This window comes from Callorhinus ursinus, unplaced genomic scaffold, assembly GCF_003265705.2.
Source record: "Callorhinus ursinus isolate GAN/ISIS: 27379988/994484 unplaced genomic scaffold, GSC_fseal_2.0 scaffold112, whole genome shotgun sequence".
NCBI classification, from domain to species: domain Eukaryota; kingdom Metazoa; phylum Chordata; class Mammalia; order Carnivora; family Otariidae; genus Callorhinus; species Callorhinus ursinus.
In genome coordinates, this window is record NW_027397174.1 from 36,080 (window position 1) to 63,789 (window position 27,710).

The 27,710-nt window shown below is 58.0% G+C and overlaps 3 protein-coding genes across 4 annotated transcripts; all 3 read left to right on the top strand.

The window, feature by feature from the left end:
* Positions 1 to 1,748: 1,748 nt before the first annotated feature.
* Positions 1,749 to 9,672, top strand: ATP6AP1 (ATPase H+ transporting accessory protein 1). The gene is made up of 10 exons (XM_025862793.2): positions 1,749 to 1,933; positions 2,189 to 2,315; positions 4,921 to 4,995; positions 5,282 to 5,475; positions 5,952 to 5,992; positions 6,801 to 6,886; positions 7,329 to 7,567; positions 8,201 to 8,248; positions 8,336 to 8,567; positions 8,813 to 9,672. Exons 1-10 carry the CDS (start codon positions 1,791 to 1,793, stop codon positions 9,020 to 9,022), a joined length of 1,395 nt encoding a protein of 464 aa, XP_025718578.1. The 5' UTR covers positions 1,749 to 1,790; the 3' UTR covers positions 9,023 to 9,672.
* Positions 9,673 to 10,059: 387 nt separating this feature from the next.
* Positions 10,060 to 16,302, top strand: GDI1 (GDP dissociation inhibitor 1). The gene is made up of 11 exons (XM_025862791.2): positions 10,060 to 10,366; positions 11,613 to 11,720; positions 11,866 to 11,965; positions 12,106 to 12,240; positions 12,706 to 12,904; positions 13,177 to 13,308; positions 13,894 to 13,993; positions 14,406 to 14,577; positions 14,879 to 15,023; positions 15,155 to 15,209; positions 15,299 to 16,302. The coding sequence occupies exons 1-11, from the start codon at positions 10,322 to 10,324 to the stop codon at positions 15,449 to 15,451; spliced, it is 1,344 nt and encodes a 447-aa protein (XP_025718576.1). The 5' UTR covers positions 10,060 to 10,321; the 3' UTR covers positions 15,452 to 16,302.
* A 730-nt stretch (positions 16,303 to 17,032) lies between these two features.
* FAM50A (family with sequence similarity 50 member A) lies at positions 17,033 to 23,604 on the top strand. Of its 2 annotated transcripts, XM_025862846.2 has the most exons (13): positions 17,036 to 17,245; positions 18,460 to 18,544; positions 18,653 to 18,752; positions 19,017 to 19,162; positions 21,403 to 21,479; positions 21,586 to 21,652; positions 21,739 to 21,800; positions 22,080 to 22,156; positions 22,498 to 22,552; positions 22,795 to 22,843; positions 22,954 to 23,024; positions 23,147 to 23,257; positions 23,387 to 23,604. In XM_025862846.2, exons 1-13 carry the CDS (start codon positions 17,135 to 17,137, stop codon positions 23,393 to 23,395), a joined length of 1,020 nt encoding a protein of 339 aa, XP_025718631.1. In that variant the 5' UTR covers positions 17,036 to 17,134; the 3' UTR covers positions 23,396 to 23,604. The 2 variants fall into 2 exon arrangements, with proteins under 2 accessions (XP_073745752.1, XP_025718631.1); XM_073889651.1 differs by lacking the exons at positions 22,080 to 22,156; positions 22,795 to 22,843 and having other exon boundaries at positions 17,033 to 17,245.
* The last annotated feature ends 4,106 nt before the right edge of the window (positions 23,605 to 27,710 follow it).

Consider the following 27,710-nt stretch of genomic DNA (forward strand, 5'->3'; position numbering starts at 1 on the left):
TTGATCCTCTAACCACTGTGTAAATGAGACTCTACTTCCTAACATCTTGCTGACAAAGGGCATTATCATGCTTTCTTTTCTCTATATTTTTATTATGAAAAATGCCAAACATACAGTGTATTGGTTTCCTTGGGCTGTTGTAACAGATTACCACAAACCTGCTGGCTTAAGACAAGAGAAATCTGTTCTCTCCCAGTTCTGGAGGCTAGAAGTCCAAAATCAAGGTAGGTGCACGCTCCCTCTGAAAGCCCTGGGGAAGAATCCTTCTGCCTCTTCCAGCTTCTGGCAGGTTCAGGGGTTTCTTGGCTTGGGGCTGCAACACTCTGTCTCCATTGTCATGTGCCCTTCTTCCCTGTGTCCAAATCTTCCTCTTCTTATAAGGACAGCAGTTATGGGGTTTAGGGCCCACCTGAATCCAGCATGACCTTATCTTTTTTTTTTTTTTAAGATTTTATTTATTTATTTGACAGAGAGAGACACAGCGAGAGAGGGAACACAAGCAGGGGGAGTGGGAGAGGGAGAAGCAGGCTTGCCTGCGGAGCAGGGTGCCCGATGCGGGGCTCCATGCCAGGACCCTGGGATCATGACCTGAGCCGAAGGCAGACACTTAACGACTGAGCCACCCAGGCGCCCCCAGCATGACCTTATCTTGATCACATCTGCAAAGATCCTACTTCTAAATAAGGTCACATTTACAGAATGGATAATGAATTTCAGGGGGTCACCGTTAAATCCAGTACATATAGCAAGGTCAAAAAATGCTTATAGTGCCCACCCACAGATCCACCCCCTTGGTTCTGCCATTAACATTTTACTATTGTTGCTTTATCACAAACCTATCTGTAGTCACACTTTCCTCCATTTTATTTTTGGTGCATTTCAAACTAAGTTGTGGGCATCAGTTCACTTCCTCCTAAATCAATCAGTGTACATATCCTTAACAGGAGTTCAATATTTGATTAGAGTTACCTGCTTTTTGTTTCTAATAGTCACCAATCTGAGAAATCAAAAATGGCACAGACAAAGATAAAAAGTCTTCCAGTTCGTTTGAGGCGGTGTCTCCCACCTTCTGACTCTAGCTGTCACTCTCTTTCCTCTCTTCAAAGCAAACTTCGAGAAAAGACAATCTACAACCATGTCTCCTTCCTCCCATTGACATAGCTCTTGCCAAAGTCTCCAGAAACAGTTTCCAGTCCTCATCTTACCTGCTTCCTGGCAGCAGTTGACACTACTGACATTGTTAATCCTGGTGTCCTTGAAACCACACTTCTCCCTGGCTCTTCCCCTCCTCCTTGATGCTCCTTTTCTGATCTAGACCCTCCGCCTCCCTGCCCATTTTCAGTGCTGGACGTTCCTCTGGACATTATCCTGGGCCCTCTTCTCTCCTCACCTGTCTCAGAGACAGTCCATCGGTAGGAAATTTTTTAAGCGGAAGAAAGATTAAAGCAGGGAGACGCGAAGCCCCGCGGGTGGGGGGACCGAGGGAGCGCAGCTGCCCCAGCCCCGCCTCACTCCGGCTGGGAGCCCGAGTGTCAGGGGCGCGCGGGGGGAGCCGGAGGAGCTCCGCCCTGCCTCCTTTCCTACTTGGAGCGCGCGCGCCTGGAGACTCGCACAGCCAGTCCGTGAGAAGGCGCGGCCTGAGTGGCGTGACCTTCGCCCAATAATTTGTGGACCTGGCGACCAGGCCTGCGCCCGAGCCAATGGTGGCGCGGGGCGGAGCTCGGGCGGGGGCGATGGTCACCTGATCTGAGGCGGCCGCGGCGGCCCAGGCAGCGGAGACCGAGGCTGTGATGGCGGCGATGGCAGCGTCTCCGGTGCAGGCGGGGACACGGCAGGCCCCAGCGCTCTGGCAGATGCGGTGGCTGCCGCTGTTGCTGATGGCGGCGGCGGCGGCGGAGCAGCAGGTGCCGCTGGTGCTGTGGTCGAGTGACCGGTGAGCGTGGCGGGCCGGGCCGGGACAGGCTGCGCTGCGCGCCGCGGTGGCTCAGGTGCCCTCGCCCGGCTCCAGGGCTGTCCTCAACGAGCGGCGGCCGAGGGGGGCAGGGGGGCAACTGTCCCTTCCTCGGCGGCCCGTAGTGAGCCAGCCGGGTCAGGACTCGGGGCCCCACGCATCACGATGGGAGCCCGTGAGCTTCAGAACCCGTCATATGCGCCCCCACTTGACAGCACCTCTTCTGTTCCCTGCCAGGGACTTGTGGGGTCCTGCGGCCAACACCCACGAGGGCCACATCACCAGCGACATGCAGCTCTCTACCTACTTAGACCCCGCCCTGGAGCTGGGCCCCCGGAATGTGCTGCTGTTCCTGCAGGACAAGGTGCGCCCGCCCCAGCCCTCTCTCCCTCAGTCATCGGGAAGAAGTCAGGCCCCTCCCCCCAGGACACCGAGGCCCATTCCCCAAGGGAAGCCTTAGTGACCTTGTCCCAACTGTAGAGACGTGTGGCTCTTCTCTTGGGAAGGCCTGCAGGAGACGGTTCAGTGGGAACGGTGAGGGCCTTGAAATGGCACTGACTTAATTGGGTTGAAGCCCCGGGGTCAGAGGCCAGATGCCTACTGAGTACCAAGCGCTTACCTGAGCTACTCTATGTGGTGGGGGTCATCAGCCCTCTTTACAGGTGGGAAGACTTACGTGCAAGGACGGTAAATGACTTGCCTAGGGTCACACAGCTAATGGGTGACAGAGTTGTGATTCTAACTTTAATGATCATAATAGAGTCGAAAAATGATCATTTATCGAGTGCTTCATATGCACTGTGCTAAGCTGATGTCATTAGCTTGGTTTTACTGCCAAGGAAACTAAGGCTGGTAGAGGTGCAACCATTGGCTGATATTCCGCGGTTTATGCACACCACAATTGGTTCCAGCCTGAGTCTGTCAGACCCCCCCCCCCCACCAACTTGTGCTCTGGCACACAGTTTCCCTGCCATGCAGGTCTCTGCCTCCAAAGCAAAGCATATGGACCACGAGGAGATTCTAGGGCAGTGCAGAATTGGTGTTTGGGAGGTTACCGAGCCTCTGCTTATTCCTTCCTCAGTGGTGGCCTGTGTGGCTCATTCCTCTTGTGGTCTTGCTCTGTTGCTCTCTGGGCAGATAGTGATGGCTATGCTGGCCTGTAGTCCTTCCATGAGGTGGTAAATAATGTAGTTAGACTGGAACTCGGTTCTTGTTCTACTATTTACCAGCCTTTGGACGTCTGAGATAATCTGTGAATGCCAGTCTCCTCATCTGTAAAATGAAGATACCACCTGTATCAGAAGACTGAGGAGCAATTGTTATAATCCTCGTAAAGCATCTGTCCGGGGTCCCCTTATGGCATTCATCCATTCATTCATTTGCCAAATATGGACTGCCCACTATGTACCAGGTATTAAGTGTTGGGGACATAGCAGTGAGCAGAATAACCCAAGCCCCTACCTGGAGGAAGCTGACATTCTTGTGAGGGCAACAGGTAAATGCTAAGTTGGTGTATGACATAATGTCAATGCTACAGTTCTCAGAGAAGAAGGAAGCAGGCCAAGGGAACAGAATGATTGGCTGTTGAAGATAAGGATGATCAGGCAAGGGCTCACTGAGGAGAGATATCTGAGCAGATACCTAAATGGAGGGAGGGACAGAGCCATGTGGGTATGGGTGGAAGAGCGTTCCTGGCAGAGGGAACAGTAGGTGCAAAGGCCCTGGGCAAGGACTGCTCTTGGTGAGCCCATGAAAGAGCTGGTGTGGCTGGAGTGTAGTGAGGGAGAGAAAGGGGTAGGGGATGGTTAGCCAGGTAGCCAGGCGGTGAGGGGGGAGAAGGGTGGTTGCAGTCTAAATGTGGCGGGGGGCGCCTGGCTGGCTCAGTTGGTTGGGCGACTGCCTTCGGCTCAGGCCATGATCCTGGAGTCCCGGGATCGAGTCCCACGTCGGGCTCCCTGCTCGGCGGGGAGTCTGCTTCTCCCTCTGACCCTCTTCCCTCTTGTGCTCGCTATCTCTCATTCTCGCTCTCTCAAACAAATAAATAAATGGAATCTTTAAAAAATAAATAAATAAATAAATGTGGCGAGAGGCTTTAGGCAATTTTGAGCACGGAGTACCGAGAGGACAGGGTGGTTCCTGGGCTTCAGAATGAGCACCCAGGCAGCCCAACAGCATTAGGATTCCTGGCTAGAAGGGAGAGGAGGCTGGGCAAGTGTGTATACTAAACAGAATGAGGTTAGGGCAACTGATTAAGATTGCCTCTGGGCCTAACTGGGAAAAGCCAGAGGAAGCTGGGAGTCGGGGTGGCGGGGCAGGAGTTGAAGGACATCTCTAGGTTGTAGAGGAAAAGGGATGTGGTCATGGTTACTGTGGTCTGGAGTGCTCAGAAGACTTCAGTGCTTTCTCCAGCATATTCCAACATCTTCACCTCTCTCCCCCCTTCCACCAAAACCAGGCAGGGAAGGAACTTCTTGCTCTCTTTTAAAAAAGGGTCTTGTCCAGACTGGACATAGGCAGTGCTAGCCATTGCAATTGGCATGCAGGTTCCCCTTTTTTCTGACTTCCGCCCTGGGGACGGGATGGGACGGTGGGGGCGGGGGCTGCAGTAAATGTTCCTCGCTGCCCCCAACCCCTCCCCCAGCTTCCCTATTCCCTGCCCAGTTCCTCATCTGAAGGCAGGTGGCTGACTCTGAATCCTGAGGTTACCACAAATCAGCTGCCCGCAGATTTCCTCCCAACCCCATGACCACCTGCCATGTTTTCTCACCCTGCCAGGAGGGTGCTGAAAGAGAACAAGAGAACCTTCCATTCCTCCACTCCCTACCCCCAGACGTGCCTTGTTTCACTCTTTTGACCAGAACCTAATCTGGTTGTAAATGAGATTTTGCTGTCCCTGCCCATGTGCAGGGAATGTGTCTGCCCCTGCCCCGGCCCCGCCTTCTGAGGCGTCTTCTCTGCTTCCCTACTAGCTGAGCATCGAGGACTTCACAGCCTATGGTGGCGTGTTTGGAAACAAACAGGATAGTGCCTTTTCTAACCTGGAGGTAAGAGTCCTCTCTCAGCCAAGGGCCATGGGGGCTGGTTGTGCACTCCCTCCCCCAACACAATAAATACTGTCCCCTTAGGACCCAGAGGTGCTGGCTTTGGGGGTAGAAAGGCCTGAGGTGTCAGGGGCCAGGAATGTGGGGTGTTTTCTTTCTGACCTCAAATAAGACCCCGGTGTGGGTATGGGTGTGCCTTTCCAGAGAGGGCTGCCAGAGAGGTTTGGGGGCTGGCCCAGGCCCACTGGACCATTGCTGACTCATCCTTCTGCCTCTCCCTGGCCCCCAGAATGCCCTGGACCTGGCCCCTTCCTCTCTGGTGCTTCCTGCTGTCGACTGGTATGCGGTCAGCACTCTGACCACTTACCTGCAGGAGAAGCTCGGGGCCAGCCCCCTGCATGTGGACCTGGCCACCCTGCGGGAGCTGAAACTCAATGCCAGCCTCCCAGCCTTGCTGCTCATCCGCCTGCCCTACACATCCAGGTATGTCCCAGCCTCGGAGCCCAGAGAGTGGTGAGCACAACTCAGCCAGAGGCAACAGTCCCCCTGCTCGGTACCTTGAAGCCATATCAGGAGGTGCCTTATATGTCTGGAAGAGGCGGGAAGGGCCTCTGGTCAGTGGTGAATCAGGCGTTAGTGCCTGGCACTGAGTGAGGCCGACGTGGACCCTGCTGGTGGGGGGCTAACTCCCCTAGCTGGGACGTGTCCACAGAGTGGCTGGCAGGGCCTGAGTGCGACCGTGAAGTTGGGGCAGAAGGGGCAAGGGCAGGGCCATGTAGTCAGCGGAGGTGCAGAGGGAGGAGTGAGCGTGGCTTCCAGAGCCCCCCAACTAGAGTGTGCTGCTGAATGGGGCTAGTAGGGAAGGACAGTGGCCTGGAGGAGGGGAGGGGAGGTGTCACCCGAGGCAGTGGGGAGCTCTTTGGACTGCGGGGCTCTAATGCGCTGCCTCCCTTCCGCAGCTCAGGTCTGATGGCACCGAGGGAAGTTCTCACAGGCAATGGTGAGTGGAGTCAGGGAGGGCACACATCTTCCAGCCTCATCTAGCCTTTGGCTGCAGAGAGCTGCCTCAGAGCTCCTGAGTCCCTCTCCGTTCCCAGGGTAGCCCTCCTGCTTCTCAGAACAACTGGCAGCTGAGCAGAGAAATGCGGACACCCGCCCCCGGCTTCACCCCTCTTCAGCTGGGGCCTTCCGTGTGAGAGCCCGTGGAGTCAGTCTCCACTCCAGCAGTGCAAATCTTAGTGTTTGGGGTTTAATAGACCAGCAGTGTTTCAAAAACCAGTGCTAAGGACTCCTCTTCTGCTAGAAAGGACAGTCATTCCCCAGGGAAAGGTCATTGAAAACCTCTAAGTGAATTTGGAGTTTTCTAGATCTCTGTGTCTTTTCTCATTTAATTTAGTTAGGGCTTGGCATTAGGGAGCCAACTACTGAGGCCCTAGGTATCCCGGGGGAGGCTGGGGGCAGGTGGTGTAAGAAGTAGCTGCTCTTAGGGATCCTTGATGGAAACTGAACACACTAGTGAAGGTTGATGGGAGCCAGCTCTATGAAGGTCTCAGTGTCCCACCACAGAGGACATGTCAGTTGCCAGGGGTGGGAGACTTGACAGTGCAGACATCTGGTGGTCCCTACCTCAACGAGGTGATCCCACTGAGCACCATCAAGAGAGGCCACTAATGTGGCACACGAAGGGCACAGCCTCATGTCTGCTGTCTCGTGCTGTGGGACGGCCAGACGGTGTCTAGCAGGCGTCGCGATGTTACTGTAAGTAGCTGCCCGTGACCTGGTTCTCTGCTCTCCCCATTGCTCCTCAGATGAGGTCATCGGGCAGGTGCTGAGCACGCTCAAGTCTGAAGACGTCCCATACACAGCAGCCCTCACAGCGGCGCGCCCTTCCAGGGTATGTAATGTCCCCTTTGGCAGGGCTCTGGGAGGTGTGGGCAGAGGCCACATGGTGAGTGGGCTTGGAGGGTGTGTGGCTCGGAGTGGAGGGCCTTGGGGGGCTGGTTTCTTCTCTGGGCCTGTGTGGGGGGATGAGGATGAACCAGAAAGTCATGCTTCCTCCTTCCAGGCTGCAGCTTTCCATCTTGCCCAGGGGGCCTTATGCGTTGGCGTATTCGGACAATATGTCCAAGTTTTCCTAATTTGGTGAGACTAGGAAGATTTCAGCGGCTTAGGGGTCAGCCAGGAAGAGCTTCCTGGAGGAAGGGCCTCTGAGTATGAGCGGTATAGGACTGCAGCTGCTGGAGAGGGTGCCCAGTGGGGACAGTGAGGGCAGGTGGCTTGGTTCTGGGCCATGCTCACAGGGCCGCTGAAAGAAGGCTTGTGGGTTTTCTGTGCAGGTGGCCCGTGATGTAGCCATGGTGGCCGGGGGGCTAGGTCGCCAGCTGCTGCAGAAACAGTCAGTGGCAGCTGTGGTCCATCCCCCTGTGAGTTACAATGACACTGCCCCCCGGATCCTGTTCTGGGCCCAGAACTTCTCGGTGGCATACAGGGACCATTGGGAGGACCTGACCTCCCTCACCTTTGGGGTCCAGGAGCTCAACCTGACTGGCTCCTTCTGGAATGACTCCTTTGCCAGGTAAGGGCAAGTACCTGTCACTGCAGGTGTGTGTGTGTGTGTGTGTGCTGGGGGGTCGTTCACTGTGGGAAGCAGGTGGGATCGTGGGGTGGGGCTGGTGGAGGGCTCCTGGGATGGGGCTTGCTCAGAATTTTGTCTCTCCGTGCCTTCTGGTCCTTGCCCGGAAACTTAACGGTTGTTAACACTTCCCAATCACTGGGGAACCTGATACTCCTCTCTCCCAGCCCACCCTTGAACCGCCTCAGGGTGACTGCCCAAGGGTGTCTACCAGGCCTGAGTTAGTTCGGGGGCTTCTGTACCCTCCCTGTGTGGCGAGAGAGACCACCTTTATCCCCAAAGTCCAACCTATGCTTCTCAGCAATCCCAAGGGGGAGTTGAAAGGAGCGGCAGTGGGCTCAGGGAAACCAGAGGAAGGTGCTTTTAGCTGGAGGTAGGGAACCTGGGTGCTGGTTTCTGACCTCGATGTGATAGGGCCTCAGTTTTCCCATTTGTCAGCTGGGGACACTGCCTCTTCAGGTGGCCGTGAGGTCCTGGGGCAGCGTAGGTAGAGCAGACCTGAGGAACTTGCTCTACTGCTAGATGCTAAAGGCCCTCCCAGAGCCTGACGGCTTACCTCTTATTCTGGTCGTGCAGGCTTTCACTGACCTACGAACAACTCTTTGGTACCACAGTGACATTCAGGTGAGTCTGAGGGGCAGTTGACATGTGGGCAGGCTGGCATGGCTCCAGCCTGCCCAGCTGCCTGACAGCCCACATGGCCTCCCTCAGGTTCATTCTGGCCAACCGCTTCTACCCAGTGTCTGCCCGGCACTGGTTTACCATGGAGCGCCTCGAAATCCAAAGCAACGGCTCTGTTGCCTCCTTCAATGCCTCCCAGGTCACGGGGCCCAGTGTCTACTCCTTTCACTGCGAGTATGTCAGCAGCCTTAGCAAGAATGGCAATCTCCTCGTGCCCCGCTTGCAGCCCTCTCTCTGGCAGATGACTCTTCAGGACTTCCAGGTAGGGAACGTGGGGCCCAGGCTGGAGATAGCAGGAGGGAGGGAGCAGAGCCCTGATGAGTCTCAGCATCTCTGGGTCTGGGCTTGGGCTTGGGCTTGGGCATGGGGGATGGGAACGTAGCTGAGAGTCTGTCCCCGCAGCGCTGTCATCCCACGAGACTTGGACCACCCACTAACTTGGGAACCCCCGCCCTCACTGGGTCTCCCTCTGTGTGGGGCCACATGGTCCTTTGCATCCCCTCCCAGATCCAGGCCTTCAACGTGACCGGCGAGCAGTTCTCCTACGCCAGCGACTGTGCGGGCTTCTTCTCCCCGGGCATCTGGATGGGGCTGCTCACTTCCCTGTTCATGCTCTTCATCTTCACCTATGGCTTACACATGATCCTCAGTCTCAAGACCATGGACCGCTTTGACGACCACAAGGGCCCCACTATCTCTTTGACCCAGATTGTGTGACCCTGTTCCTGTGGGGGGGTTCCGGGTGTGATGGTGTCCAGGTTGTTGCTTTCCCACCTCGAGGCACACTGGACTGAAGCGCTTCCCCTCTTCCTACCTTAGCATGAACCCCCACTTCCCCTCAGCCTGTCTTGTTCCCTGTTCAACCCACTGAGGCTTCCCACCCCCCGTCTCTACCAACAAGGTGTACATATTCTTCATAGATAGTAGACAAATCCCCCAGGCCCAGTCATCATAGCGGGGAGAGGACATGAGTTCGACGGCCCCCCACCTCCCCCTTATTTATTCTCATCTCTGCATCTTCACCCCTTGCTGTTTACAGTGCTCTTGTGTAGCAAACGCTCCCTCCCCAGGCTTTATGGGGCTCCCTGTAGCACCTAGAAGCTGGAGGTTCCCTGAGTTTGGGGGGGTGTGGAAGTACTATTTAACTGTCCTGCTTGGCTGGTGTCATTGTCTTTTGGTGATGTTGTGCTAATAATAAGCACTACACTGGGCTTTATCTCTGTGGCCTGAGAAGGAAGGGACCTCCACAGCAGCTGGCCTGGGTGGGATCATTGGTTTTCTGGCATGTACCGGCCAGGTGCTGGGCAGGAGCCTGGGTTTCTCGGCGGTTTCCTTCTTAATAAAATAAAGACAGGTTGCCATGCTTAGGACTCTTGTCACTCATTTCTGGATGCGCTTGGCTAAGGGCTGCAGGGGGAGGCGCCCGGATGTAACGGAGCTAGGCCAAAGGGAAGGCCGGAGGGTCCTCATTAAGCTGGGCCCCTAACTGGCGAGGGTACGGAGGGGCTGCGGCGCGCGCGCGAAGGGCGCGGCGGCCAGTGCCTGGGGGTGGGGGGAGACCGTCGTGACAATAGCTGGCTTCCTATCCCGAGGGGGCCGCCCCCGGCTGCCGCAGCGGCGCGCACCCGCCGCGCCCAGCCTCCTGGGGGGCGGGGCGGGCGGGTCGCGCGCGGCTCCCGCGCACGGATCCCTCGCGGGGCGCAGCACTGGCCGCCCCGCCCGTCCCGCCCCACTCCGGTCCCCTCCGGGCCCTCGGCAAGCGGCGCCGCCTGCGGAACCGCGCTGGTGCTGGGGCCCAGGCCCGGGCCGCGCCTCCTGGGAGGCGAGTCGGGGAGGCGGTGGCCCCTGCCGGCGCGGCGGGACGCGGGGAGGGGCTGGGACTCTTTGACGCGGCGGAGGGGTCAAGCGGCGTCGGTCGCCGCCATCTTTGGTCCAGTGCGGCGGCGGCAGCGGCGGCGGCTGCTGTGGTGAAGGAGGAGGAGGAGGAGCGACGCGCGCTGGCAGCTAGGCCTGACCATGGACGAGGAATACGATGTGATCGTGCTGGGGACCGGCCTCACCGTAAGTGCGGCCTCGTTCTCCCGGGACCCCGCATCGCCCCCTCCTCCCCGCGGCGCTGCCGCCCCCGGCCGCCAACTCCATCCTCCCGGCGCTGCCTCCCCGGAGCTCGGGTCCCCAAAAAGACAGCCCCGTGCCCAACGTCCCCCCCACCTCCCCCGCCCGCGACATCGTCTTTCTCCGCCGTGGCCCCGTCTCCGAGAAGCACCCCTCTACCTAGCTGCCCCCTCGACTCCCCGGGCCCGACCCCCCCCCCAGTCCCTCCCTCTCTCCCTCTCTCCCTCTCTCTCAAGGCCTCCTGGGCCCGAAGACGCACCCCAAGTCGGCCTGAGGTTCCCCACCCCCCGCTCCGTGCCCCCGACCCCGCCCACCCGGCCCCCACCCATCACTCGCACCCAGCATCCCCCACCACCCCCCCCCCGCGCTAATTCTGGTGGGGATGAAGTACAAGGACCCTGGGTAAGGGGGTCTCGCCCGGTTGGGCCCTCATCCTGCGTTCCTGGCTTTTTATGGGGCCCGGGGACCCAGGGAATGTTCCAGAAGGAGCAGCCGTGGGGCCAGTGAGCACATTCCCGCTACCCCACCACGGTTTCCCATGGAGATTACAGGCTGGGTAGTATTTGCAGCCTTTGTCCTTGGCCTGCTGACAGTAACTGGTGAGGGTGTTTATCTTCGTCTTCCCCAAACCCTGTTGGACCACTCCCCTGGAGAGACTCCTCTTCCTCAGTCAGGGTGCAGAAGCCCCTCCCGAGGCCGGGCAGGCACGGGGTCAGAGGCTCCTGTCCTTTGAGGAAAGAGCAGCCCAGGGTGGGGCCTGAGATTGCAGGACAGTGTTCAGCCTTTCTTCACTTCCCTTTCTGGTGCCCTTGGCTGTTCAGCTGGATCTCCCGTGTGGCTCATTGTGTCTTTTCTGCCTTTTAGCGTGGCCCTACGTAGGTAGATGACTTTCTTGGCATGGTGGTTGCCAGACCATCCCTGTGTCTGGTGGACACTCTCTTTTTCTCAGCACCTTCGTTATTTCATCTCTGTTGTCCAACCCTTTGGTCAGCAAAGTTATAAAAGAGACTAGTCAGATGAAACTGTCATCCCTGATTTTAGGCCAGGCGGCCAGCCAGGGGTGGAAGGAGCTTTCATTGGAGCCGAGTCTCTAGCTTTGCCCTCCTCTCAGGTTTAGGGTGGGGAACAAATCAGGGCTGCTGGTGGGAATGTGGGCAGGTGGGAGTGCAGTGAGTGTTGCCCTCTTCCCCAGGAATGTATCCTGTCGGGCATCATGTCCGTGAATGGCAAGAAAGTGCTGCATATGGACCGGAACCCCTACTATGGGGGTGAGAGCTCCTCCATCACACCCCTGGAGGAGGTGAGGCTGCTGGGCCTGGGCCCATCCCCCCGTTAACCTCTCACATAGGGTGTCAGGGTAGCTCCCCAAGTTTTCTGGGAAGGGGGGCAGGGGCAGGAGGGGGTGGTCCTTGAGGTGCCTCTCTTTCTCTTTCTCCTGCTTGCAGCTGTATAAGCGTTTTCAATTGCTGGAGGGGCCCCCTGAGGCGATGGGCAGGGGACGAGACTGGAACGTTGACCTGATCCCCAAATTCCTCATGGCCAATGGTGAGAGAGATGAAAGGTATTGTGGGGGGTGAGTAGGAGGAGCAGAGTAGGATCAGGCTCCAGAAAAGGGGCAGCCATACCAGCTAGGGAGCTTCCGGGGGGGGCTGTGCTGATGTTGTTTTCACCCCACCGCCCCACAGGGCAGCTGGTAAAGATGCTGCTGTATACAGAGGTGACGCGCTACCTGGACTTCAAGGTGGTGGAGGGCAGCTTTGTCTACAAGGGGGGAAAGATCTATAAAGTGCCATCCACTGAGACCGAAGCCTTGGCTTCCAGTGAGTACATGTTCCCTGAGCCAGAGAATCATGGTGAGGGGCAGAGCAGGGTGCCCCTTGCCCAAGGTCACATTCCCCATGTACCATAAGCCCCCTTGCTCTGTCCTCCCTCGACTGCCCTGAGCCTCACGGTGGATGCCAGGAGGGAAGTCCACACGCAGAGAGGATGCATGGGTGGTTGCTCTTTCTTAAAAGACTTCAGCCTTTTGACGGGCTGCACTTGACCGGTGAAACGTCCCCAAGTGTTGGAGCTGGGAGGGTCCTCAGAGCTTGTCCAGTCCAATCCCCTCTTTGTACAGATGGGGAAATTGAGGCCAAGAAAGGCAGAGGGGTTAATTTAAGGTTACACGGTGCTCAGCAACAAAACTCAGCTGGGAGTTGGGTGTCTGCTTTCTTGGTCTGCCTGGTGGGAAGGAGAGATTCATGTTCTGTGGTGTGAAGGTTCTTCTCACATTGCCTCTACAGATCTGATGGGCATGTTTGAGAAACGGCGTTTCCGCAAGTTCCTGGTGTTTGTGGCAAACTTTGATGAAAATGACCCCAAGACCTTCGAGGGTGTTGACCCCCAGAGCACCAGCATGCGTGACGTCTACCGGAAGTTTGACTTGGGCCAGGATGTCATCGACTTCACTGGCCATGCCCTGGCCCTCTACCGCACTGATGAGTGAGAGGAAGCTGGCATGGCAGACTGCCCCTCGTCTGGCCTGCACCCTGCCCTCCCCATTCCTGCGTGCTGCTCCCTTGACCCACCCTGCACATTTCTTGTACTCAGCCACGTGCTTATCCACTGTCTTTTTTTGTTTTCTCTGTGCATTTATTTGACCCATAGTCTTTCCCAGGCCTTAGAGGGTGGTGGGAAGACTGGCCTGGTGCTTGGGTGGGGGTGAGCTGGGGGTGCTGCTGCTGGAGCCTCTTCTTTTGACCCCGTCCCCCCAGCTACCTGGACCAGCCCTGTCTTGAGACCATCAACCGCATCAAATTGTACAGTGAGTCCCTGGCTCGGTACGGAAAGAGTCCTTATTTATACCCGCTCTATGGCCTTGGTGAGCTGCCCCAGGGCTTTGCAAGGTGAGGACGTGGTTTTTTTCTGTTGACAATACTAAATAAGATTAAAGCCAAGAATGGAAACGGCACCCTTGAGCATTTCTGTAGCAGTCGAACTTTCCCACTGTGGTCTAATTTACTTCATACCATGCTTGGGTGACAGGGTGAGGGGCGGTATGCTGCAGCAGGCAGTTGAAGTGCAGGGTTGAACAACCAGGCCTTCACCAACAGGGCTTGCTTGGCTCCCAGCCTGAGTCAGGCAGCACCAGGGCTGGGCCTGGGGCCTTTGAACCTTGAGTCAGAGGGCTTCTCCAGAGCCCTTTGTTCCCCGGACCGTTCCCGTGAGGAGCTAGCTGTACCTTCACGCCACCCTCGTAGTAGCCCTTTGCAGAATATTCTAGGCGGAAGCTCCAGAGAGGAAGGAGCACTCCAAATTCAGTCCTGCGTCTGTGGCAGTGACAGAGCTGGGAAGAACCACCCGGTCTCCTGTGCTCTGCCTGCCTAGGGCAGCCTTCTCTGTGCCCCAGTGCTGGTAGGGGGAGGGCCCAGTGGCACCAGTTCCTGTTTCCTCCTGGGAAGGGGACTCCACCATCGTTCTCCCCACCACAGATTGAGTGCCATCTATGGAGGGACATATATGCTGAACAAACCTGTGGATGACATCATCATGGAGAATGGCAAGGTGGTGGGTGTGAAGTCTGAGGGAGAGGTAAGCCTTCACCACAGTGCAAGCATGATGGTCTGGGTGGGGCTTGGCCTTCTTAGAGGCCCTCTTCCCAGTGACTCTGGCTCTGCTGGGTGCTGCTAATCAGGTCTAAGAGCCTTGGGCTGGGGACCAGAGCTCCAGAAGTCCACATAGCCATTTGTGTTGGTGAGCGGTCTCTCAAACCCACGTGCTGTGTCAGAGGTCCGGGGAGTGTTCTTGAGCACAGTGTCTCAGCAGAAAGGTTTTCCCAGCCCTGCATATGGGGGCCCACCTCCCTGAGGGACGGGATGAAGCTGTATACTACAGGAGGGGCAGCGGTAACAGCTCAGAGGAGTGCAGTGCCAGCCCTCGGCGTGGACTCAGCCCCACAACCACCTAGGGGAGTGTTTGGATAGGTCTTCTGGTGTTTTCACAGGTGGCCCGCTGCAAGCAGCTGATCTGTGACCCCAGCTACATCCCGGACCGAGTGCGGAAGGCCGGCCAGGTTATCCGCATCATCTGTATCCTCAGCCACCCCATCAAGAACACCAATGATGCCAACTCCTGCCAAATCATCATCCCCCAGAACCAAGTTAACAGGAAGTCAGGTAGGTTGAGTCCCACATGACTTCCTCCAGTGTGTTCTCTTTGGGGTGGCTCTGCCTCTCCCCATCGTTCTTGGGGCCGTCTGCCCGATTCCTGCATATGGAAGAATGGGGACCTACATAGCGATCCCCATGGCTTGAGGCCCTAGCGATTGGGTAGCTTGGACTCTCCTCCTCTGTGAGAGTGGGCTTGGATGCTGCTTGCCGTGCAGGGCCGGGGAGGAGTGGGTAGGCAGGCCTGAACTGGGCTGAGCCTCCAGGAGCCCTCTGTGCCCATGTTAATGGAGCCCCTTCTTGTGGGCAGACATCTACGTGTGCATGATCTCCTACGCACACAACGTGGCTGCACAGGGCAAGTACATCGCCATTGCCAGCACCACGGTGGAGACTACAGAGCCGGAAAAGGAGGTTGAACCTGCCCTGGAGCTGCTGGAGCCCATTGACCAGAAGTGAGGGGCTGAAGGGCTGGGGCCTCACTGGGGGGGAAGGAAGGGAGCCAAGGAGCTGGGAGGGGGAGCAGAGACCAGGGAGAGTAAGGCTTGTTGTGCGGTCTTTCCCTTCCCTTCTCTCTGCTCCTCAGGTTTGTGGCCATCAGTGACTTATATGAGCCCATTGACGACGGTTCCGAGAGCCAGGTAAGCAGGCCATCTTGGCCCCGGCTCCTAGCTGCCCACCCAGGGCCCCTGCCCGACTCACCCTGGCCCTGGGCTCTGGATATTTCCAGGTGTTCTGTTCCTGCTCCTATGATGCCACCACACACTTCGAGACAACCTGCAATGACATCAAAGACATCTACAAGCGCATGGCAGGCTCCGCTTTTGATTTTGAGAACATGAAGCGCAAACAGAATGACGTCTTTGGAGAAGCTGACCAGTGATTGACAACCCCCCTCCCCGCACACACCCCAGCCCTTGGTGCCCTCTCCCCTGACCTAAGTCTGTTCTCCTTGAGGGCTGGGGAGATGGGTGTGGCTGGGCACCCCGGTTTCCAGCATTCTCTGCTTCCCCCACCACATTCTACATTCCTGTCACCCACCTCATTGATTCACTGACCAAATCCTTAACCTTAGCGATGGTCTGGGAGATGGGGGGGTTGGATAGCATCCTCTTTCTTGGCCCTTCCTTATTTTGGGAAAAGAGGGTTCATTTCCTTGTCTGTGTCTCTCCCCCCTCCACTCCTAATTCTTCTGCTCTGTTTGGGAAGAACGTGGAGGAAAAGCTGACTTCTGTCCCCACTGCTCTTACCCCCACTGTAGTGGCCTTTGGAGATGCCCCCTGCCTTCCCCCACCAACTCTCGTGTGTGTTGGAGAGAAGGGGCCCTCCCAGCACAAAGTTGCATTCCTCCCCCACCCTCGTTAATTTATTCTAATTTATTAACTTTGGCCCACCCGATCTGAGAAGGGAGCACTGTGCCTCTCACCCGCAGCCTTCCGGTGCGGCCTGGGAGGGGAGAGGGCGTGGGTGCGGCCCAGTTGGAGGTTGATCTTGCCGTTTTTGTTTCTTGTTCTTGTGTTTGTGTTCTCTGGCATTTGCTGAGAGAGAAAAAAAAATGTGAGCAAAGCAGAAGGAGGTGGGAAAATGGATCCAAACCCCAGTATGCCCTGCCCCACCCCACAACCTTTCCCTTAGTGGTGGGAAACCCTTACCTTGCAAAGTGAATGTGTCCCCTTCCCCAACCTCTAGTGTATTTCACAGAAAACCTCCCAATAAAACTGTGTTGAAACCTGGGCCCAGATCTTTTGTTTCACTTCCCAAAAAACTGGGCGGTGGGCGGGGCCTCGCCTCCCTGGGCTGTTTGTTGTATCGGTTCCGGTCTTTGGCTTAGCTTTGTTGGGGATGGGTGTGAAAGGTAATCACCTTCGTCAGGGAATTAGCTCCTGAGCCAAAAGGACCTGTACGGAGGAAACGGGTCACGTTGACTTGCCCAACGCCACCCGGCAAATTAGTGCTGGCACCGGGACTGCAACCCCTTGGGGTCAGTGTGGCGGAAATAGGGAGAAGGGGGTCTGGCCTAGGGCAGGGGTGGAAGTGGAGAGGGCAGGGTCCTTGTGTCCAGGTCAAGGAGGAGGCAGAGGGCACCCAGGCCCAGCTTCATGGCCTGGGGAAACAGGAGACTGGGCCCCAGGCTTGGGTGGGGGAGTGAAAGGAAGGATTGGGGGGCCAGGGTGGCCTCAGGCAGGGAGGCTGCAAGGGCGCTGGAGTGGGGTGTGGGTCTGGCCTTGGGCTGGGCTCAACATTAAGGCAGTGGAGGGTCTTGGGGGCCCAGGCTTGGGATCAGCAGGATGAAGGAGGACTGGGGACCCAGTCTCGGACCAGGAGTTAATGGCGAGGAATTGATGGAGAACCAAGGAAGCCAGGGACAGGTCCGGCCTCCGGAGGCCGGCGGGGCGGGGCCAGGGCGGGGCGGCCAGCGGGGCGGGGCGGCCGCGCGTACCCCGGTGCTCAACGTCACCGCGCGGGCGTCAGCTGACTGCACGGCTGCTGCCGTCTGCCCCGGCTAAGACTCCACCAGGCCGTTGTCGCCGCTGCCGTCGCGGTCGCCGCCGCCGCCGCCGCCGCCATGGCTCAGTACAAGGGCGCCGCGAGCGAAGCGGGCCGCGCCATGCACCTCATGAAAAAGAGGGAGAAGCAGCGCGAGCAGATGGAGCAGATGAAGCAGCGGATCGCGGAGGTGCGGGCCAGGCCGGGGCGGCTCGGAGCACGCGCGCCGCCCGCCGCCCCGGTCCCCTGGGGCCCCGCGAAACCCGGGGGGGTGGGGTGGCGGGCGGACGCAGAGCCCCGGTGGCGAGGCGGGGCGGGACCCTTGCTCGCTCATCTCCAGCAAAGGGCAGAAGCGGTCCGGCGACAGTCTGCTCATCTGTAAAATGTGCCCAGAGGGCTGAGACGAGCTGAGCTAAGCTTGTGACAAGCCTCCAACAGGACGGAGCCATAGTCAGTGGTCCCATTGGTGGAATTTGGGCTCCCCTCGTGTACCTGGCCCCTCAGTCCTGAGAATGAGGCCTCTGGATGCCAGGAAAGTCAGGCCCCACGGGCCCTGGCCAATCCACTGGCCACTGAGCCTCATTCCAGAGCCCTTTGCACCGGGACAAAGGCAGAGTTCAGTGTCTGGGGTGCGAGCGGTTCACTAAGGGCTTTAGTCAGTGGCCAGTGGTGGTGGGCTGTCAGGAAGAAAGGATTCCTCTGCTGGGGCCTTTTGGGGAGACTTGTCCGAAGAGCAGGCTACCTTAGGTACTGTGGAAGCCAGGCCCAAGGAAGCAGCCGCATGCCAAGGCCTGGCTCGACCTTACTTCCCGCTGGTGCCCCAGCCGTGCTGTCTAAGTGTGAACTGTTTGGCCCACTGCAGTTGCATTTCTCTGCCGGCTCCCTCCTTTGGAGGCCACCAGCCAGAGAGGGACCTGTGTGGTACCAAGTGGGATGGGGCTGGGCTGGAGTGAGGTCTCATGGGAAGCTGTTGGCAACATCTAGGGCCAAGAGGGAGCAACATTGCTCAGTGGGGGACTAGGCCCCTGGACCACTCTTCAGTCTCTCCTGTCACCCCTTGGCTTGGGTCTCCACCTTCAGCTTAAAGGCTAGGTATGAAAAACACCAAAGGCAGGCAGAGCCTGTGACGCCAGGCCCCCGAGGGAGCTCTGGTCCCCAGCAGGAGACATGGAGGGGCCAGAACAGCAGAGAGGTCGCAAAAAACCCCACCTCATTTGGCATCCTCAGCACTGGGAGGGCTCCTCATAGCCCTGTGGAACCTTCCCTTGACAAAGAAAAGAGGACGCGCCTTTCCCAAGGTCACATCATCGTGAGTCCAGAGGCAGACCTGGGACTAGAACCCAGGTCCCCACTTCCACAGTGGGGTGGTGGGTGGCCCTCACTGCTTTTCTCCCTTCCCAACAGGAGAACATCATGAAGTCTAACATTGACAAGAAGTTCTCGGCACACTATGACGCCGTGGAGGCAGAGCTCAAGTCCAGCACTGTCGGTGAGTGAAGCTCGTGCATGCCCCCCCCTCTCCTGGACCCGAGGCCTGCCGCTTCGCTGACTCTGGGTGACCGACCGACCCCTGCTCCCATCTCTCCTCATCTCACAGGTCTTGTGACCCTGAACGATATGAAGGCCAAGCAGGAGGCACTGGTGAAGGAGAGGGAGAAGCAGTTGGCCAAGAAAGAGCAGTCGAAGGAGCTGCAGCTGTGGGTTCCTGTCATTTCAGCCAGCAGTCCTCCCCTCGAGATACAGCTAGCGCTCGGGGGCAGGCCAGGCTGTTCTGGCCCCTCGAGAGGGGGCCTGCCCACGAGCTCGAAGTGCCCCAGGCTGGGAGGACTGCCCCGGGCCTGTGCCACGCGCCTCCCCCCCCCCCCCCCCCCCCCCCGCACTGAGCACACGGGCAGCTCTGGGTCAGGGGAGGAGCCTCGGGGGCGGGGACGTGACGCGTGCTGGTGCCTGTGCCTCGGTAGGAAGCTGGAGAAGCTACGAGAGAAGGAGCGCAAGAAGGAGGCCAAGCGGAAGATCTCCAGCCTGTCCTTCACCCTGGAGGAAGAGGAGGAGGCAGGGGACGAGGAGGAGGACGCAGCTGTGGATGAGGAGGAGCTGGAGAGGGAAGGTAGAGGCCGGTTCCAGGGACCAGGCTGTAGCCCGGGGACGCGTAGCCCCCGCCCAGCCTTGAGGGCCCACCCCGTTCGTGGCCCCGGGCAGGACGGAGAGGGCTGAGTCTGCACCCTGTGCCGAGCTCCATGGGGGTGGGGCTTGCCCGCAGGCGGCCGAGGGAGTCAGAGGCCGGCGTGTGGCCTCTCGGCAGGGGCCTGGGGTCTTCAGTGTAAGAGGCTGCCGGAGGGAGGCTGCTGCGCTTCGTAAGCGCCACGAAGGATGGACTTGGCGGCGATCATGACATTGTGTGTCTGTGCTGCTGGGTGGTCACCGAGCGTGTCGCTTGTGCGGCTGGGACACCGAATCGTTAATTCTGTTTGATTAATTTCAGGGTAAATTGCTACAGCCACAGACATTCAGGGGCAACGTAATTGGACAGTAGAGTTCTCAGCCAAGGGACAAAGGGGTGACAGGGACAATTCGGGAAGGCTGGGTAGCAAGGGTGAAACCAGCATGGGGCCCCCGTGTGCCCGCAGCGAGGCAGACAGAGACAGGGCCTTCGAGTCCCATCAGTCGGTATGGAGGCTTCCTGAAGCATCCCAGCACCACCATCTGCAGGTGGCCCTGCTGAAGGGTCCGGGGCCAGCTCGGGGCCAGGGAAAACATGCTGTGGTGGGGACAAGTTGAGATGGGCCTTTAGGATGAGAATTTCATGAGCAACCAGAGGGATGGGGGCGGTGGGTGGAGAAATGTATAGAGTCAAGCGGTGAGTGTGCCCAGAAGCCGAGCTGGCAGGAGGGGACACATGTGAAGCCCCGGGGGGTGTGACGGCAGGCCTGGGCTGCTTTAGAAAGCGTGGTGGCCAGGGAACTGAGACGGGGGATGGTGGTGCATGGTGCGGCCACGGGCCCGGTCTGGTGGCCTCGAGGGGAGCGGCTGACGCTGTCAGGAGGAAGAGCCTGTGCCTCCTGGGGTTCTCGTGTGTTCCCAGAGCCGCAGCGAAGCAGGTGAAGTGAATTTCAGTACTATTTAGCAATATTAAGTGTTCGGTAGTATTTGGTAGCATCCCATGAGCAATGTGTCTGTGTGGCGGGGACCACTGTTTTGGGCCGCACGGACCTGGGGGACGGCTGTTAACGTCCATGTGGGTCGCCAGGGCTTCGTGAGTGCTTCCTCCCCCCTGCTGTGGTTTCGTTTTGGGGGCCCTGCGATGGGGCACTAGTGTGGGATTTTTCTCTGGGTGATTCTAACGTGCAGGCAGGCCCTGGAGCGGCAGACTGGAGTGTAGGCTTGTCTCCTAGGTCCCCAGTTTTCAAAAAGTGCTCTTAGGAGCCTGTAAAACCCTTTCGGGGGCTCTGCAAGCTCCAAAACACTTTCATAATCGTGCTAAAACATTCTGGGCCTTTGGCCTCGAAGTCTCTCTTGAGCTTGCAGCGTGATGACGTCATCATTCCAACAGCTGACAGAGTGTGTGGCTTCGTTGTTTCTGAGCCTTCGGTGTTTCTTCGGCTTCATCTCAAATTTGGTGAATATCGATAGCCACCGCCCCCGTAGACCAGGGCTCTCGGGGGTCCTCAGTAACTTGTAAAAGTGTCCGCGGGTCCTGAAGGCCCAACATGCTAGTTCGTTCACATCCAAATTGCAGAAACCAAGTCAGAGTCCAAGATGTTGGTGAGCCTGGCCTGAGCCCTTGTGCGGCTTCTCCCTTCCCTCCTCCCCTCTGGCTCCAGTGTTGGCACCTGTGGGACTTTGGGCTTCAGTTTGCTTGCCTGGGAGCAAGGAGCGCCGTACTTCTCTGGCGCTGTCGTGACGATTAGGTGGTACATCAGATTTGCAAGCATGATGAGCCCAGCTCCTGGCATGGAGGGGGTCCTGCCCGAGTGTCCAGCCTTCTGGGGATGCCCTGTTCCTCCCGTGCAGAGGAGCCTTGGCGCCCTCAGAGGCTGGCATGGATGCCTTAAGTCCCCCGAGGCACTTCAGGTCACAGCTGATGGGGTAAGAACAGTCCCCGATCTCGTGTCCAGCTGCTGGCGGTGGAGACCGAGGTCAAGGCCCCTTGGCAAAGGCTAGGTCTCCAGAGTGCCGTGAAGAGCACACTTCAGGCTGCTGTGGCTGGGAGCAGATGGTGGTACCGGGATGCTTCAGGAAGCCTCCAAGGAGGTGGCGTCGGAGCTCAGGCTTGAGAAACAAAGGTTCAGGGTGCCCTGGAAGTGGGACCCGTGATGCAGCTGACTCCTGTGTTGTCTTTTGCTCCAGAGGTCACCACAAAGAAGAGGAAATTGGGGAAGAACCCCGATGTGGACACCAGCTTCCTGCCTGACCGGGACCGTGAGGTAAAAGCTGCCCGTCCGCGGGCTGGTAGAGGCCTGGGCTCAAGGCGAGCAGTGCCGCGCCCCCAGCAGCCCTGGGCCTCCGTCCTTGACCCGTTTCCTCTCCCAGGAAGAGGAGAACCGGCTCCGGGAAGAGCTGCGGCAGGAGTGGGAAGCCAAGCAGGAGAAGATCAAGAGTGAGTGCCTGCTGAGTGGGAGCCGGCTCTGCTGCCCACGGTTTTCAGGGCAGTTGCAGAGGCCAAGGGGCAATTGTGCTTCGTAGGTGAGGAGATCGAAATCACCTTCAGTTACTGGGATGGCTCTGGGCACCGGCGGACAGTCAAGGTAGGCGACGTGCAGTGCGCGCCCCGCTCGCCGGGCCACTGTGGCCCGGCCCCCCTTGGAGCTCCTTGGGAAGGCGCTTTCCGTCCTGACCTCAGAACTTCACAGGTCCTTTCCTGTGAGCACTCCCCCCGGGGGTCCTGGAGGGAGCAGGCAAGAGGGCCTGGCCCCTTGGGGGTTGGGGGGGGAGCCAGGGGCTGCAGGGTCCCTGCCCGGGGCCTCCACGCTGCCATGTTCTGTTTCCCACTGCTCGCTTTCCCGGCGCTTGGGCTGCTCCCCCAGATGAAAAAGGGCAACACGATGCAGCAGTTCCTGCAGAAGGCGCTGGAGATCCTGCGCAAAGACTTCAGCGAGCTCAGGTCAGGGCGCACGCATGCGTGTGCAGCGTGCTGCCCCGGCTCTGGTACCTGAGACCCTAAGCCGGGGGGAGGGGTGCCCGTGGCGCCCCACCCCCCCACCCCAGGGTGACGGGTCCCCCGGTGGCAGGGCGGCATGCCGGGCACTGCGCTCCTTAGGTGGGTGCGCCTGCTTTTGTTCTTTAGCCCGGAGTCAGAGGATGGTCGGGTGCCGTCCCGGGCTCGCCCAGCCTTGCCGCCTGCTCCCGAGCGTTCTGGGCGTTCTGGGCTGCGGCCCGAACCACTGCCTCTCGGCTCCAGGGCTGGCTTCCGCTCATCCACGCCTTCCTGCCTTTCTCCCTCAGGTCAGCAGGGGTGGAGCAGCTCATGTACATCAAGGAGGACTTAATCATTCCCCATGTGAGCCCCTTCTTGTCCTTGCAGCCCTGGGCAGGGTGGCAGCGCGAGGGGCGGTGGGCTTTGGGGTGCCTGGGGGCTTCTTGAGAGAGCGCCCTTGTCCCCGCCTGGGTCTCTGGCTTGGGCCGGTGGGGTCCCTGTGGGTCTCTGTGCCTGCGTCGGGATTGGGGGGGGGGGGGGGGCCTGGCGGTCGGGAGAAGCCGAGACGGGCCCTCAGCCATGGCTTTCCTGCCCTCTGTGCCTAGCACCACAGCTTCTATGACTTCATTGTCACGAAGGCACGAGGGAAGAGTGGTAAGTGCACCGGCCCGGCCCCCTCCCTTCCCCCCGGCGGGTTATTCCCGACACCCCCGGGCAGCAGGGCGGCGGCGTGACCCTCTCGGAGGGCTGCTTTCTCCGCTCAGGGCCACTCTTCAATTTTGACGTTCACGATGATGTGCGGCTGCTCAGTGATGCCACTGTGGAGAAGGATGAGGTGCGGGGGTGCAGGGGGAGGAAATGCGGAGGGAAGGAGAACTCAGAGAGCCCGCGCCTCCCCCCGCCCCGCCGTGGCCCGTGGCCGTGAGCTGCAGGGCTTGGCCCGTGTCCCTCCCTCAGTCCCACGCAGGCAAGGTGGTGCTGCGGAGCTGGTACGAGAAGAACAAGCACATCTTTCCCGCCAGTCGCTGGGAGCCCTATGACCCTGAGAAGAAGTGGGACAAGTACACGGTGAGCAGCCTCCCCCCCCCCCAGGGGACCCTGGCACTGCACTGGGTAGCTTGAGCCAGGGGGAAGGGAGCCAGCCTGCCCTCCCACTCGGCTCCACTTGCCTTCTCTGTCCTCTTGTTCTGACACCAGATCCGGTGAATGTGGAGGCTCCTCCAGCTCCCTCTGTCCTCTGCCCCCTCCCGGGGTCTCCAGGACTACAGGCGCCGCAACCGCCCCCCCGCCCTGTCCCCACTTCCCTCAGCTCCGACTTGACAGGGGTGAGGGAGGAGGGGCCTGGCCAACCCCTACCCCTGGTGGTGTTACTTACTACTTTTCTCTTTTATGATAAATAAATGCACAACATCAGAGTGGGGGCACGTGCATTGTGCTTTGATTTATGTGTTTGTTTATTTATTTATTTATTTTTAAAGATTTTATTTATTTATTTGAGAGAGAGAATGAGATAGCGAGAGCACGAGAGGGCAGAGGGTCAGAGGGAGAAGCAGGCTCCCCGCCGAGCAGGGAGCCCGATGTGGGACTTGATCCCGGGACTCCAGGATCATGACCCGAGCCGAAGGCAGTCGCCCAACCGACTGAGCCACCCAGGTGCCCCATTGTGCTTTGTTTTAAACATTTTTTTAATTGAGATAAAATTCACCATTTTGATCATTTGAAAGTGTACAGTTCAGGGGTGTTTAGTACATTACAGTGTTGTACAACCATCATCTCTATCTACTTCCAGAACATTTCTGTTGCCCCACAAGGAGACCCCGTGCCCATTAGCAGTGTCTCCTCCAGCCCCTGGTACCCCCCCTACTTTCTGTCTGTATGGATTTGCCTGTTCTGGGTGTTTCACATAAATGAAATCATACAGTATTTCTCGTCTTTGTATCTGGTGAAAAAATGTGTGTTCGGTGGGGGTGGGAGGGTGGAAGAGTAACGTGAGTCTGTGCAGCCAGCCTGCACTCCCTAGGGCACCTACGTGGCATTGTGGTTATTTATGGTGAGTGGGAGGGGTGCTCCCCCGCCCCCCAGGCCTTTGGGCTCCTCCTCTGTCTCCTAGCTGCCCAGTCCGTAGGGGACATGGCTGTCCTATGGCTCCCAGACACCCTACGTCCCTACAGCAGCTATGGAAACCCACTTTTGCCCTCCTGGTGCTGCACCCTTCCCGGCATCTCTTCCCAGCCCCAAGGGGGGACATCTGGCTTGGGGTGGGTGCTTCTGCTCCTTGCCCTCTTCCATCAGCAGCCACATCCCATCCCCCAGTTCCCTTTGGATAAGCTGAGGCAGGCAGGTCCTGTTCTAGAATGCTGAGGAAGACAACCTGACCCCTCCCTGCTTCCATTCTTCGCCTGGCCTGAGGCAGAGCAGAGGGAACAAGGGCAACCCCTGGCTGGCAGAGTGCATCCCAGCTCTGCATCTGGTCCCACCTCTTTGGCAAATACACAGATCTGACAGTGGGGGACTCCGCTGGGTGCAGAAGCTCCTGTGCCCTCGTCTCCCGGCAGGCAGTGTCCCATTCCGATGCAGCATGGGGGATGCTGGCTGGCAGCTAGGAGCTCTCACTTGGCCTTCCCGGCCCGGTGTCTGGGGCAGAGCCATCTGGGGCCATTTGGAGGAGGGAGGGAGGTAGCCTAAGCTAGAGCACCTTGGGGGCACAGCAGGGAGTGGGTGGCCCAGCCTCACCCTAGGTCCTGGATGTGGGGGGACAAGTCTGGGGACCTCACTGGGGCCTTTTGTTTGGCACTGGGAACCCTGGAGAGGGGATCATCTGGCCTTCTGCACCAACCCATCCTGCCCTCTTTGAAAAGCCACCGGAAGAGTAGGCTTCTCGAGGAAAGGGAGCCCCTCGCAGCTTACCCAACTGAAACGGTTTCTAAGGGAACTGCCTTTGGGCCCCATAGTTTCTGGAAAGCAGGCGCCTTAAGGCCCAATCTTGGGTCCTGGCAGGGAAGGACCCGGTTTGGAAGCACCATTAAATCTATGGGAGGTTGTGGGGGGGGGCAGGGAGGGAGTCTTTGGGGGTCAGGATCCAGGGGGCAGGGGGCACTGTAAGGGAAGGAGACCCACTTCCTTATAGCCAGTGAAGGGACATAGCCATGGTGGGGGTGGGGTCCGAGAGAGGAGCCCCTCAGCCTAAGTAGGGGCAGCAGGTGTTCTTCCTGGCTGCTGGCGCCGGGCATCTGGCCTCACTCTTGGCTGGCACAGGCCAGAGATCCCGTGAGGAGGGGGCTGTCTACCTCCGGGAGCCCTCTTGGGACCTCGGACCCACATGAATGTGGAGCTTGGAGAGGGTGGGCTGCAGACAGAAGTCGGGAAGCTGTTAGACTCGGGAACGACATGAAATCGTCAAGCTCAGTGAACGGCCACCGGTATTTCCAGCGACCAGCGTGTGCCAGGGTTGGGCTAGGTCCTGAAGACACGATCGAGAGAGAAAGGCCGGCCCTCCCTTGCTTGCCCAGGCCTCATTCCCGCTCTGTGGTGGGGGTGGAGCGGGGCGAGTGTACGTGGGGGTGGATATAAACCACAAACGGAAACAAAAAAATGAACAAGCAAGATAAAGACGCCTTTCTGGGTCGTGACGTGGTCGCTGACAAGGGTGACAAGAAGTCAGCCGTTCCCAAATGGAGAATGGAGTGTTCCAGGTGGAGGGGACAGGGAGTATGAAGATCCTGGCAGGCAGGTTGGAGGTGAACAGGGCTGGAATGGACAGAAGGTGGGAGGGGAAGGAGGCGGAGGGAGGACAGATCAGAGAGGTAGAGCCCAGGATATGAGCCAGACGGGTGGATGCTGATCTTTTCTTGTTTACCCTGAAGTTCTGCAGAGGCTCGGTTTTCACCTGGTTCACACATCAGCAAAGAAGGCTGGACATGGAGGGGCGCCCGGGGGGCTCAGTCGGTTGGGCGACTGCCTTCGGCTCAAGTCATGATCCCAGGGCCCTGGGATCGAGCCCCGCATCGGGCTCCTTGCTCAGCAGGAAGCCTGCTTCTCCCTCTGCCTGCCGCTCCCCCTGCTTGTGCTTTCTCTCTCTCTCTGACAAATAAATAAAATCTTAAAAAAAAAAAAAGAAGAAGGGTGGCCATGGAGATGCCCTGCCTCCTGCCCAGCCCTCCCTGCCCAGTTCCCACAATGCCCCCAGCAGAGAAGCGCTTGCTTTGGTCACTTGCCAACACATCTGAGTATCCTACGCGTCTCTCCATATCTGTGCATGCAGAGCCTCCTCATTCTTTTCTTTTCTTTCTTTATTTTTTTAAATATTTCATTTATTTATTTGAGCGAGAGAGAATGAGAGATAGAGAGCACGAGAGGGAAGAGGGTCAGAGGGAGAAGCAGACTCCCTGCCGAGCAGGGAGCCCGATGTGGGACTCGACCCCGGGACTCCAGGATCATGACCTGAGCCGAAGGCAGTCACTTAACCAACTGAGCCACCCAGGCGCCCTCATTCTTTTCTTTTAAAGCAGCATGATTAATTTTCCAGACATTGGCAAATTCCTCTCCAGAGGGCCTGTCCCATTTTGCAGCACCCACCCCCCCACAGCAGATGAGCGTGTCCCGCCCACAGGGTACCGTCACTCCCCATCAGGGGACATATGCAACCTGAGATAGAACATGTGTTCTCTCAGTATAGGGTTTTATTTAATTTTTAAAGATATTCTACAGAGAGAAAGCATGCAAGAGATGGGGAAGGGGAGAGGGAGAGGGAGAATCCTCAAGCAGACTCCCTGCTGAGCGCAGAGCCCAACTCGGGGATTGATCCCAGGACCCTGAGATCATGACCAGAGCCAAAATCAAAAGTTAGATGCTTAACCGACTGAGCCACCCTGGCGCCCCTTATTTAATTTTTAAAAAATTTTTTCAACTGAGGAAAAATTCACATAACAAAAATAACCACTAACCATTTAAAAACGTACATTTCAAAGTGGCATTTACTATGTTCACAGTGTTGTGCAACTGTCACCCACATCTGGCCCCAGAACCTTCCCATCACCTCAAAGGGAGACCCTGTGTCCATTCAACAGTCTCCCCTCACCCCCAGCTCCTGACAACCACTCATCTACTCTGTTTATGTGGTGTTGCCTCTTCTGGAAATTTCACATAAATGGAATTCAAACACTTAAAGATCTATGTAGATGGAAAGACATTTCATGCTCACAGATTGGCAGACTCAGTAGTTGGGGCGTCTGTATTACGTTTCTGCTGCCTTGTAACATCAATGAGAACTCAGCGGCTTAAAACAACACTGGGTTTTGGGGCGCCTGGGTGGCTCAGTCGTTAAGCGTCTGCCTTCGGCTCAGGTCATGATCCCAGGGTCCTGGGATCAAGCCCCACATCGGGCTCCCTGCTCCACGGGAGGCCCGCTTCTCCCTCTCCCACTCCCCCTGCTTGTGTTCCCTCTCTCACTGTGTCTCTCTCTGTCAAATAAAATATTAAAAAAAAAAAAAAGGGAAGTGAGAACTAAATGCAATGTGGGAAC